The sequence below is a fragment of the Sprattus sprattus genome, assembly GCF_963457725.1.
Source record: "Sprattus sprattus genome assembly, chromosome: 18".
In the NCBI taxonomy this organism is placed as follows: Eukaryota; Metazoa; Chordata; class Actinopteri; order Clupeiformes; family Clupeidae; genus Sprattus; species Sprattus sprattus.
Window position 1 is genome coordinate 24,432,006 of NC_137916.1, and position 13,561 is coordinate 24,445,566.

Genomic DNA, 13,561 nt, shown 5'->3' on the forward strand with positions numbered 1-13,561 from the left:
GATATAGCAGTACCCTGGTGGTGTAAGCAGAATTCACTTTGTAATTAATGAGAGCCAAAACTGAGCTGGAAGCAGTAGGTGTACAGAGCCAGGTTCATATATCCAAGACCGGGTGAGGATTCTTCAATGCATTGTACATAGCATTGAAAAATCGGTCTCGGAACTGTTAAAGTACGTTTAAAACATACACTTGACATAACTGACACAGAATGAAAGACCAAAAGAAAGGGCATTCCTGATAGTGGATACCTTAACTATGGATGCACTGTGTTTCTCCTTCAGACAAGAAGATTTGAGACTGGAGGACTAGTGTGTATGTGTGTGTGTGTACACACATTGCATTGCATAGTGCATATTATACCTAAGGTACATTTCAAAAGCATGATTAGTCACAGTAACCCTCTGCAGTTCATGTTAGAGTAAATCAGCAGCCATGACCTCTACATGACCCTTAAATTGTCAAGTCACCAACAGTAATTAAGCATGTCTGACTGAAATGTGATCTTGAGGCAAGGCTTTTCTGGGGACCTTAAGACGGTTAAGCATGAAATAATGCCACTGTACGGTTCAGTGTATTAGTTCAAAAGTGATGCAAACCAATATCACCCAGAGGGTTTTCATACAGCAAGGGCTCTTTATCAAACGAATCAGACATGTGGACGGCTGAACAGTATGCACAAGTGTGTAAGGTAGCACATGTATGTTTGTCTGTGTGAAATCAAGTGTGTGTGTGTGTCAGTCGGAATGTGTATCCGTGTCATACGTTTTGGTTATCACCTTGTATGTCTAAGTATGACTAAGAAACAAGGTGTGTGCGTGTGTAAGACCAAATAGTTTTTATGTAGCTGTGTACAAATGTGTGTGTGTGTGTGTGTAACAATGATAGGAGATGGATAAGAATGATGTTAAGTGTTTGTACGTGTACATATGCAAGGAAGATAGATAAGTATCCAAATAAAAGGTGTGTGTGTGTGTGCGCACGCGTGTGTGTTCTCAGCCATGTCCCTTCATTTATGCCCTGCGTTCACTCCTTCGGTGTAGCTGAGTGAGCGTCTACCCCAGTGGGACTCCGGAACACTGAAGCCCTCTCTTGTCACGGGCTCCACCACCAGCTCGATGAGCGCGGGGGGGTCCGGCACCACCAGGTCCACCACGCGGTACAGGCCGGAGTAGGAGCGGCCCAGCAGCGTCAGCGGCCCGGCGGTCACCCGGGGGTCGGGCCCGCGGAGCCGGCGCCAGTGGATGAGGAAGCAGCGCGCCAGCTGGCTGGGGTAGTTCCACTGCAGCGTGGCGTTGAGGTGCAGCTTCTGCGTCTCTTTGGTGGAGTCACTGCCATTGCCCATGCCTCGCTGCCACACCGCGTCAGAGATGCAGATGTTCTGCATGGAGGGTGGGGACACCAGGAGGCTCTCGGCGTCCAGCACCTAGTCCGTGCAGAGGGACGGGGACGGGGACAGAGCGAGGTGTGAGGGCTGTTAAAACTGAAGCGATATCACTTTCACTTTCACTTTCATATTTAGATGTATATGCACCTGATGAAAATAGGCAAACCTAACAAGGAAATACCAAGAGAGTCTTGGCATCCAGCAGCTTGCTGACAGTCACAGAGCAATAAGGACTAGAGATGTACCTCATGGGATATTTACAACATTTTATCTAAACAGAATAAATGTAAGCGGCCTTCAATGAAGGTGCAGTCCAGAGGATGCTTACATCTGTGGCAGGGTTTCAGTGGGTTCCCAAAGGTTTACCTCAGAGACATCAGTCCTGCTCCACCAGTTTAATCAATAATACTACAATAGTAGTATTAATATTATAAGTACTTATAACTACAAATAGTATAAACAGTAAGTAGTAAAAAACTTCAAAATTATGCATTTACCAAAAGCTATATTACTAGAGAAAAAAAGTAATTCACACATTTAAATGCTTTATTATAAATATAAACTTACAAAAACACATGTACATATTGGCCTGAAAACTTAGGGTTAGGGTAAGCTCACCATAATCTCTCCCACTCTGCAGTCAAAAGGCGTGTCCTGTGCTGGCCCGTCTCGCGTGATGTTAACACAGATGTCCCTCAGCGCACAGCCACTCAGCTCTAACTGGAAACACCTGCAGACAGCCAGGAGGTCAAAGGTCACGATATAGGCTCACAGTGTCTCTAAAGGTCATCAGTGAGGTTGAAGTCAGAGGTCACTATCAGAATTGAATGACACGCTAAAGCAGAAGAACAAAATATGTGTGAAGACAAATGCCAAACAACATTTGCACAGTACTGTACCATAAAAAGTGTGTGTGTGTGTGTGTGTGTGTGTGTGTGTGTGTACCGTTTAGTCCACCCATCAGACCTCCACACCCCACAGCTCTGTGTGAACTGCTTCACCAGGTCATGGTCTTCACTCAGGGCAACAGGAACCACACTACTGGCTGAACACACACACACACACACACACACACACACACACACACACACACACACAGAAATGTGGATCTCCATAAATACATGCGCACGGACACACACACATCACCAAACACAATTCTATTAATTCTCTCCTGTTGCAAACTCCATTACATCGTCCAAAATGCAGTGAAAAGAAAGCATTCACACCCCTGACTCATTTCCAGTAGTTTAACCTGTGTCTGCAAAGGCTATTTCCAGTAGTTTATCCTGTGTCTGTAAAGGCTATCTCCAGTAGTTTAACCTGTGTCTGTAAAGTCTATTTCCAGTAGTTTAACCTGTGTCTGTAAAGTCTATGTGCTTGTTGGACTAATTTCCAGTAGTGCAACATATGTCTGCAAAGTCTATGTGCATATTGGACATGCATGGCTCATTTGGGAGGTCTACCAACAGTGTAAGGCGGAGGAAAATGCAGGGAAATGGGACTACGCCTTTGTCTATCGAATAATGACATATACAGATTAACAGGGAGGAGGCCACTAAAGGGCTACCAGGAGCAGCGTCACATTGATTGGCTAGCACAACGTATTAGGATGGATAATTCTGCACTACAGAAACAGACAATAATTCATGGACACGGAGGCAAGACCTGGGAGGAGAAGACCACCAGACAGATGGACGAAGGTTGAAAAAACTTAAGACGTGGAAAAAGAGCAGTTATTTGGTTTAATGATGGCCCGTTCAGGGGTTCAATCGGTGGAGCTGTGACCGATATAGGTGATCGAGCTCGTTGGACTCATGGGGTTAATCCTCGTAAGAGTAATGATGATGATGATGATGATGATGATGGTGATGAGGATGATGATGATGAGGAGGAGGATGAACAGTGTAACTGTAAAGCATCAGCTCAAGGAAACTGAGGAGACTGATGAGACTGCTAAGAGGAGACTGAGAAGAGGAAGACACCTAAAAACAGACTCTGGTGGCCATGTCACTTCCCCGACTGAAATGACTCAAGAACACAAATAGGTCTGTTGAGAGCTTGTGATGCTATGAGACACGGCCGTGTAAGTGTGTGTACTAATATACTCCTCTTCGTGTATCTGCACATGTGGTGAAGGGGATGTGGTGTTTTAATATGTGACTTAAGAGACGTATTTTTGTAAAAGTTGCAATTCACCAGAGTCTGAGACAGTGTACATACAGGTGTTTGTGTGTGTGTGTGTGTGCGTGTGTGCGTGTATGTGTATGTATGTATGTGTGTGTGTGTGTGTGTGTGTGCGCGTATGTGTGTGTGTGTGTGCTTGTGTTGTACAAACTCTCTGTGACTCACCTGTTATGTCCTTGGTGTTGGTGTGTGAACAGAGCGCAGCGTCTGCCATCTTCAGCTCCAAGGAGACAGACACGCCCTCAGACGGCCGGTACACAAATGACACAAACGTGCTGGTGGCCAGGGGCACGTGCAGAGAAAATACCCTGGGAGAGGGAGAACAGCATGAGCACTCTTTCTCTCTGTCTTTCTCTCTGTCTTTCTCTCTGTCTTTCTCTCTCTCTACAACCACACACACGTAGATAACCACACACACACACACACACACACACACACACGAAACAACCCAAACACAAACCCCATTCAAACAGCGGTAATTACCTTGCTTTTCCAGCACGTCTAAGGCAAACATAACCCACTCAACATCACCACCCATGGAAATGTTATATTTCACAAACACATAACAGGCTTGCTGAGCTAAGTAAACGCTAGCACGGAGAATCTGATGACTGCGTTTAAAAGGAAATTCCCTACAAGGGAAAAAACAACTGAAAGGACTTCTGTTTGTTCACAATTTGCTTCTTTGACTGCGCCTGTTGACAGAGTTCACTAGACCTGACCTGAGCTTCAAAGGACATCAAACACTTTTTCCATCTACCTGCAGCCACACTTAAACATCATCCGGTGTTGGCAGCAAGCAGCTGGTGTATAACTGTCTTTAGATTAGTCTCAATTCAGTCTGCCAAATATCTGAGAAGAGTTTGGTCTCCACATGCAGCAATAAAGGAGAAGAACCCATTTCTATTCTTCACTAAAAACCACAAATTCTTTAAGGTTTAAACTTGAGAGAATACCACCATTCAAACACACACACAAACACACACACTATAGATCCAAACACAATATCCCTCAGATCTTTCATAATGTCCAAGCCGACTTATACTGAGACGTTTACACACACTCCCCACCTTGCACAGATTTTAGACTGGCCTGTTGGAATCAAGCCCTCTATAAACAGCGAGCTGCCTCCGCTCCAGGCATCTTCAGGGCAGCCCCGGGTCCTTAGCCAGCCCTCGCCCCCCAGCTGCTCCCTGTAGTAGAAGGGCTGCAGCTCCTGGGCGCTCAGATTGAACCAGCTCCTATGGAACTCTGCCTGAGGGACGAACACACATGATTAACCTTCCCAGTGGCTCAAGGTCAGCATAAGGTCAGCACAAGGTCAGCACAAGGTCAGCACTGATCAAATGTGCACTAATGAGGGAGTGGCTTCAGATTCGCCTAAATAAACAAATGTACGACACATGGAATGGAATAGGCTTGAGCCCAACATCAGAGTACCCAGTTCAAGTAGGTCCACAATATTATGACTGGGTGTCCTCGTAAAGCCCTAACTTAAGCATTCGACTGAAACGAGAAGTGTGTTGTATTACAAAGACTTTTCCGGTGCCCTGCGAGAAACTGTATGTAAAGAGTGATGAAGCTTCTATACTATAGCAGAACGAACAACACATAGAAGAGAACAACTGCTAAAAATAATGTTGGTTGTTGTCAACATTAACACCAGCTTCACAGTAGTACATACCTGCCCGTTCCTATAGAAACTCTTCCCAAAGCCCTGACAGAAGGACGAGACGAACGGCAGCAGGGCAGAGGGCCGGTGGACGTACAGATGATCAACGAGTAAACCCCAGAACCTAAGAGAGCAGGAGACATTTAAATACGTAACAATTAAACAAAACAATCATTAAAAGTGTAAAGCATGGGAGGGAGCTGTGGCGCAAGCAGCAGCAGCCCTGTACCATGAATGGGTCGGAATACCCATGGGGACCCAATTCAAGTCCGACTCGCGGTAATTTCCCAATCCCTCTCCCGATCTTTCTCCAACTCACTTCCTGCCTCTCTCTACTGTCCTATCTGATTAAAGGCATAAAAAAGTCCAAAAATAAATCTTAAAAAAAAAAACAATTTGCCACTTCTTGAGTTATGTTTTTATAGGCTTTTAATGGATTTGTCGTGTGAAGCAGCAGCCCAGCGATAAACAGTTCTGTCGTTCCCAATAACCACCCAGGTCATTCACTGTGTGGAGGACCACCCCTAGAAGATGAAAGGAAAACTTTCACTGCACAACATCGGCAACTTTACCCCTAAACAACACAGGTTAGCATTCTAGCAAGCTTTTATCAGTGCTAACTGTGCTGTTGTTGGGGTTTGGAAGGTTTGTACGTGTCTTTTTGGTAGTTAGATAGTTTTTACCGAAATGTCCTTATTCGTGCTTTAAAGCTGAAAGACATGATAATCAATTCAGGAAAAAATTAGCAAAGCCGATCCATTGCTCCATCTTTCCCTCCCTGTCGTCATCAGCCAATCATGTGTGGTCTTGTGTTTGATTTCTGAGGAGTCAACCCCTGCGTCTGAGTGTGTCTAACCTTCTGGCTGGTTAAAGGCAAAGCCTCTGTAATGTTGCCATGACACTGGGGCCTGGCGTACACGTCAGAAGGCTTTTAGAAACGTATACCCCAGAAGGCAGAACAGACTTACTTGTCCTGGTTGTTGCGGAACTCTGCTTTATCGTGGCATTCATATACCCATCCAGGGGCAAAGATGGCAGTAGAGAAGCCATATTTGCGAAGAAGACTCAGAGCCTTAATGAGAGGAGATAAAAAGAGAAAGCATTATGAGAAAGCTGGAGGACATCACTGTTGGTCAAAACCATAGGGCTCAACATCTGAATCATCGGTTTCCAAATGGATTTAGCGACAAAATATGAATTCAGTGCATTAATGTGTCAATGTATTCAATATCATTACTTAAAACATGATGCTGTATTTAAATGCCAATGTACATTACCCAAGTAACCAAATTTAGTCCATCTCAAACACGACTCATAATTCATGGGTAACTGCACTTCAGAGGTCCTGGTAGAGCAGCATTAGCCAATTCTGTGGCCTTTACATAGATGTGTACTCACATTTCAAACTGCCTTTAAGTGGACATTGCCCTTTGCCATTCAGACATCTTACCTTATTGGTCTCAAACTTGCCTCCCACCACGTCGCTTCGTGCAAACACATCCACCCCAACAAAGATGTCCACCTGGCGCTCCTGAGCGGCGGAGAGGGCCTTCATGTGCTCCAGACTCTGCTCTGTCCAGTTGTAGTTTGTGAAAAAGCCATCGCATGCTTCAAGAAACACACTGCAATTGAAGATGAAGGAAGACAGCACATCAGGGCACAGGTACAGAAAGAGCTGAGGGAACCACACAAACAGAAGGGTCAGTGTAGGCTGAACAACACTAAATTCAGTTAATGTTTTTTGTTTGTTTGTTTTTTTTAATGTTGACTTTACTAGTATTTCTGTAGCACCTGACATGACTATACTGGTATGTAGGTATACATCAACATCAAAGGTGTTTTAAAGACTCAGAGACTAGAGTCTGGCTAGTCATCACGTTGCGATTGCTGATTTTTAGCAATCATTACCATTACCATAATCATGCCTTGCTTCTTCATCTTTATCATCATCATCGTCATAATCTTCCTCACTTGCCTGTTGTCGTTGTTGAGCTCGTTCTGCCACTTGAGAGAGCCATCCTTTAGCACACTGTCATACCAGATCACCACACTGCCAGCAACCCGCTCATGCATCTGGTCAGTGAGGTAGCGCATGAACAGAACCATGTTCTTCACTGCGGTTGCCTGGGAAACCACAGGGAACACGACATTAACAACCTGTCACAGTGACTAGCGATCCGTGAACGTGTCACATTTTACAGAGGCGGAGGGAGAAATTGGTTTGACTGCCTATGATTTGTTTGCACATCAATGTTTGTGAGTTCATACTCAAATAAATGGTTTATACTGATTAACACGGCCATATGAGTTATTTGAAGACTATATTTACATTATATTGATCTTTATCCATATATACAACAATATACATTTATGCTTACTGCAATTAACGTTTTCATACCACACTGTGGTATCTTACATAACACTGAAGTTTTCTTATATATTATTTTGTTGGGATGCAAATGCCTGTGTTCAATGCGGCTTATTAATGAAGACCACATCCACATAACACTTTCTGTGAGAATGAAGTGGTGAGACTGACACATCAGTTGGCATCTGATCACACAAGTGCAGCACACTTACACTAAGGACATTTTCTATGTTGACAAGCCAGCCGTCGAAGCCGTAGTAGTGTGAGATTTGCACTAGTTTGTCGGCTACCGCCCGGTATGCCTCCTCTCCTGCCAGAAACGTCTCACACATCTGAGCACCATCGGTCCACTCAGTGATGAAGGTCCCTGAAAGAAAGCCCGGAAAACTCTCTCATCAACTCTTTCAATTTAGAATTAAACATGTAATGCATGAAAGCCCTGTAGACTTAAAGGAACTGAGAACAGGGCACCACGCTCAGCAACCAGCAGATGACAATTATTGACAATCACAATTATTTAAGCACAATTCCAGTTGTCTGTGTTATTCCACCTCAATTTGTAGCTGCTTTATATTCTAAGTTCTTGCAGCATTTGAAAAGACATTCATAAAGACGACACAGAGATCTCACTTCCACACAGAATCGGAGATGAAAACGAACAAGCTAAGCTGTTTGAGAGCACTCAGAGAGCATCCACCTCTCTACACATCACACTGAAGACCCTAAACCACCTGCTCCCACCAAGACCAACTCATCCAACAGAAGCTGAAATGTCTGTCTTACAGTTAATGATGGTGTTTAAACTGGTCTAGTCTCAGCAGACTCTTATTTCTCAATGCTTAGCTAACACAGAAGCAGAAGACACGCATTAATTTAAAAGTCTGCATGGAGGAAACTGGTTATTGTAATTAGACATTTTACGCAGACTTGAGACTGACCGAGAGAGAGGACTCCATGCTTGTGTGCGGCATTGGTCCAGCAGGCAGGGGGTATGGTCACCATTTGATGACTGAAGTAGTTGAAAATGTCAATAAGGCTCCAGTGATAGAAGGCATACGGGGTCTCCACTTCCGTACCTTGAATGAACCTCAGAGATAAGCACACATTTGAGAACTTGAGAACATGAGAACCAATGAGCTCCACTCCAGAAAGAAAAATGCTAAGAGAAACCAGGCTATGTTGCAAGACACATTCACAACTGCATGTTATGCTTCATGAATATATAATTATTAATCTTAAAAAGTGAAAGTGAAGTAAAAGTGAAAGTCCTCTCTATGGCAGAGGTAGTGTAGACACACACACTCTGAAATTAACCTCTGCATCCAGGGAAGTGACACACACACACACACACACACACACAGTGAAGTGAAGTAACACTAACCCGAAGCAGTGGGCTGCCATTGGCAGCGCCCGGGGAGCAGTGATAGGGGTTAGGTGCCTTGCTCAAGGGCACTTCAGCCGTGGATGTGGGCATGGGAGAGCATTGGTCTACCACTGCCCCCGCCCACATTTTTCCTAATGGTCGGGGATCGAACCGGCCACCCTTCGGTTTCCGGCCTGAAACCCTAACCAGTAGTCCACGGCTGCCCCCAACATAAAAAACATAAAAACATAAGTAGCTGTGTATGTGTGTGATTGATAAGTGATAAGGCTGCTTGTGTATTCACTAGGCCATAATATGACTTGGCTTTGGACTCTCTATATAACAACGGTCACAAATCAGTATTGATACTACACCACTGACATAACTTCAAGCCTTTTCAAGAATGTGTCTGTTTTCATCACGCATACCGGTCCTCCAGGTAGCCTCCCATCATGTCGTGACACACAAGCGTGCGTGGCTGGTTGCTCGCGTAGGATGGTTGTCTGCTCGCGCGCGGGACAGATGCTACATTGAAAGGGTTCGCGTCCCTCAGCTTCCATGCCAGCAGCTCCTCCAGGTTGCGTACTGCGGAGCTGAGCGGCTCGGTGGTGTCAGGGTCGTAGTGTTTCGCTGGGATATGGGGAAATGCCGAAACCTGTCAGATTAATTAGTTTAAAACTAACGTACATCTAGTTTCCAATACTTCCTACATTAAACTGAACAAAGAAGAAAGCAGGTTCAGAACCTTTTTCGAGGGGTTTCAATCTATAAGGTATCAAACCTTAGAAGGATTTGAACCTAGGTGTACATAACAAATTATTTTACAAGGATATAAAGTCACATTGCTTACTGTACCTGGCAAAGTTGAGGAACCATATTTAATGATTTCATGCTGCACACTTCGTAGGTCAACGGGTTCATCCAGGCAAGACTCTGAACTTGAATATGAAACACAACAATGAACCCCAAAAAAGTATGATCCCAAAACGAATTGACTGGGTGTATTCCAAAGCACAGCATTGTACGCTGGAGATTTTTAGTGCAAAACGACCATTGCTACTCTCATTGTAGCAATTTATGACCCGATAAAGAATCAATCGGAAGCAAAAGCTGCACGTCTTCAATTACCTTGAACCCGTTTTTGGCTGCTTGCCACTTAAGACCCCGGAGCTGTCATCTCTTCTTCTTTTCCTTGGAGACATGTCATCCATTGCACTCAGCATACCGTCCATTTCAGGGATATAGCTATGGAAATGTTCGAATAAAACATACGGTGTGGAGGCAGACTTCTAGGCGCCTATGTCAAATCTGACAAAAACCCATGCTTCCGGGTCTCCCCTAATTGGTCAAACGTAAGGTTACGTTTACGTGTGCTTACCCAATCGAGGAGTTGTTTGTTTACCTCCAGATGTGTAATGAGTTTCTTGACAGCGAGAGGGAGACAAAGTGGTACTTGCTGGAAAAGGGAAATTCGTACCAAAAAAGGGAATGGAAGCCTACCTGAAAGATAATCTGGGGAGGAATTAAAAGAATTTCACAGGCCAACTTCCTCTCTTCTTAGTGGACTTCCGTATGTTTAGTCTTCCGAATACACTGGTTGGCATACTACCTGATAGGTAGCCACAGATAGGGAAATGAGTAAAGTACACCGACAGAACTGCAACTGTGGTGTATCTGGCAAACAAACAAAAAAACAGAACACCCCCACCCCTCTGAGGCCCTCTTGCCTCATATGAATGTACCCATTCAAACTCAGAGGGGGCACTCTTATAGGCAATGCACAGGCATAATTACATTCCCAATGTACCCATTCAAAATTCAACAAGGCCTATAGGACTGTATGAGACCTCAGCTATTACAATTCCACACTTTGGGGAAGTTGTACATAGCCTCCAAGAGTGGGGCAGTCTTACAGGCTACGCTTATGCACAGACATTCTAGAATTATATCGAGAATTACATTGAAGAGAGATGCTGTAAGTAAGCCAGACCACAGAGCTAGGGTGTAAGTTCTGGGCCCCAGGATTGGAATCCAACTGATTTTCGTCAGTCTCGTAGGAATAAGAAAAGAAAAAAAAACTTTGTCACAGAGGTTGTCTGTGTATCTGGTCTTTTAGTTTCATGCAAATAAAACAGGTCTGGCTGCCATGACTCTTGAATGAGATTGCTGACTCACTTTACTTGCAGCGGATTGAAACACTTCCTCCATTACTTATCGTTGCATCATGCTGCCAGGGCTTAGAGTCCAATCAGGTCAGCGGTGAAGTACAGCCTGTTGGAACGATATGAGAGCATTTCTCATTTCTAAACAAAGGGCCCATAGCATGCAGAGCACACTGGGGTAGTCAAACAGATATTTCAGTATCAAAGATGTATGTTTAGTCAACCAGTCTACTTTGGGTGGGTGGGTGGATAAGGTGGCAGGTCCCCTCTGCAGACATTTCAGACCTTTTTTTCATTTGGGGGGGCCCCCAATTGCTATGAACAAGACCAAATCTGACTGCAGCTGTTGTGATGTACAGAACCAAAAATCCGTAGATGCAGACTAACCCTAAAGTGGTTTCAACAAGCTTAGATAAAACATTGTGAGACCTGGGTGGTGGTCGATCGATAGATGCTATGGCCAGACCGGGCACATGTGCTTCCGAATGTAGGCACTGCCCACGATGAGCCTATAGAGCTCTTGGGTCCAGCAGAAAGTGGGTTACACTCCGGGTTCACCATGATTAAACAACTTTGATGAATGGCAGCTGGGATCAATACCATGATGCCCTTGGGCGAGATTTATAGGTCTCATCGCATTCGGGCAGAGAACACGCTGTAATGCACAGGACTAAAATGGAAACACACACACACACACACACACACACACACACAAACACACACACACACACACACACACACACACACAAACACACACACACACACACATAGGGCTAGATGTGGCAGGACTGTCACACATATGAAAGGAGTTTGAGTGGAAGCGAAGAGCATCGTTGGAATCATGTTGGAGAGCATTAACACTTGTAGTACCAAAACTGAACAAACCATGTGCACTATTTTGCGGTAAATGATTAAGGTCAGTCCATTTTAGGGGTATCTTCAGATGATTTGAACACGAAGATGTCATTCAGGAAACCCTACAAAGTTGTAAAAATGATTTCTTAGAAAAAAAGGTCTATGCTGGTGTTGTATTGCTTTTTTGTGGACAATGATGATGACGATGATGATAATGATGATGATGATGATCAAGTCATATGAAAAACGGAATTATGAAATCGTTGTGCACAATTTAATGTGCATTATAATTTTCACCATGTTCCAACTATACACCAATGTGTAAAACACAGTTATGACATTTGACCTGGCTCGTGGAACACGCTGCTTGAGAGGACAGGAGTTCTGTCAGGCGTCCTCTAGCAAATAGAACAACTGGGGCTGTTATATGTTATTCTTCAGCATGGTGTAGAGTTTATGCCTCCCAACTCTGTAAATCTAGTCTGATAATATTCACAACAAAGCTCAAACCGCTATGCAGAATAGAACTAAATACAAAGAAAGAAGGAGGGGGGAAAGATAATGTAATAGCCTGACTCAATTCCTTCTAGCTGGCTCTGCTCAGGTACGTGCGCTCACGAGCATCTGCATCCGAACTACAAGTCATGGAAGCGCCGACGTCACTTTGGGTAACAGTTGAGTCACAGGAAACTGTGGCAAGAAAAGCGTTCTCTGGCAGACACTAGGACCCGGGCTGTCCATTCTATGGGGTGGGGAGGGATTTTACCCCTGACGTTTCTACTGTCATACGTGCTGAAATAAACGTGATTCAATGGTGTAAATTGGAACTTAACGGGCAGACTTGGCATCCGCTGCAATTCCCTGATAGAGCATCACCCCATGTGAGTATCCTACATTTAAATTATTGAAATTAAGAGGCTTAATCAGACCTTCTCTCGCAAATAGGCTAATTAGTTAACTGACGTTTACATCAACTGATGCCAAGGACCAAACATTTTAAATAACTTCCAATCTTATAGCTATATTCAATGTAAAGGCCAGTTAAAATAACAATTTACATCTAATTCTTTTCAGACGCACTGGCTATTTATCAGAATTGTGCATAGTCTATCGGTAACATTATTTGTATATGTATACATTTTCCTTATTCTTCATTTTTGACACAAATGGTTAGACTAAGTAAAAAAAATATTCAGTTATCTGTGATTTAAAGTCAAATGTACTTAGTATAACTATTCGTTTTTAATTTCGTGAGGCACAGACGTAGCCAAATTGAATTGAGCGTCTGACACCGCATCTCTCAGCATCTCCCGAGGTAACAGGTTGATTCTCCTAAGATGATCAGAGCCTTCCATGCTTATTTCATAACAGAGCTACAGTGAACCAAAATGGTCTTGTAACTATGCCTATTAAACACAATTTAGATTCACATAACATATGTGACAAGAATTGAAAACTTTGCTTGAGGCATCCCAAGCGAATTTTATGACATTAGCTATAACCAAAGCATAGGCTATACCACATGTGCCGCAGTCTTTTTCGGTTGAGGATTTAGTAATATTTACACAAGTG

At 43.9% G+C, this 13,561-nt stretch overlaps 1 protein-coding gene across 1 annotated transcript; it reads right to left on the reverse strand.

Annotated features, from left to right (window-relative positions):
- Positions 1-1,007: 1,007 nt before the first annotated feature.
- engase (endo-beta-N-acetylglucosaminidase) lies at positions 1,008-10,212 on the reverse strand (the record flags this gene model as incomplete). Its single annotated transcript, XM_080857263.1, has 14 exons — positions 10,101-10,212; positions 9,828-9,910; positions 9,401-9,602; positions 8,548-8,696; positions 7,822-7,976; positions 7,217-7,365; positions 6,692-6,863; positions 6,210-6,313; positions 5,254-5,365; positions 4,640-4,824; positions 3,735-3,877; positions 2,331-2,430; positions 2,004-2,115; positions 1,008-1,424 (listed from the first exon to the last, which is right to left on the reverse strand). The coding sequence occupies exons 1-14, from the start codon at positions 10,202-10,204 to the stop codon at positions 1,008-1,010; spliced, it is 2,187 nt and encodes a 728-aa protein (XP_080713389.1). The 5' UTR covers positions 10,205-10,212.
- Between the last annotated feature and the right edge of the window lie 3,349 nt (positions 10,213-13,561).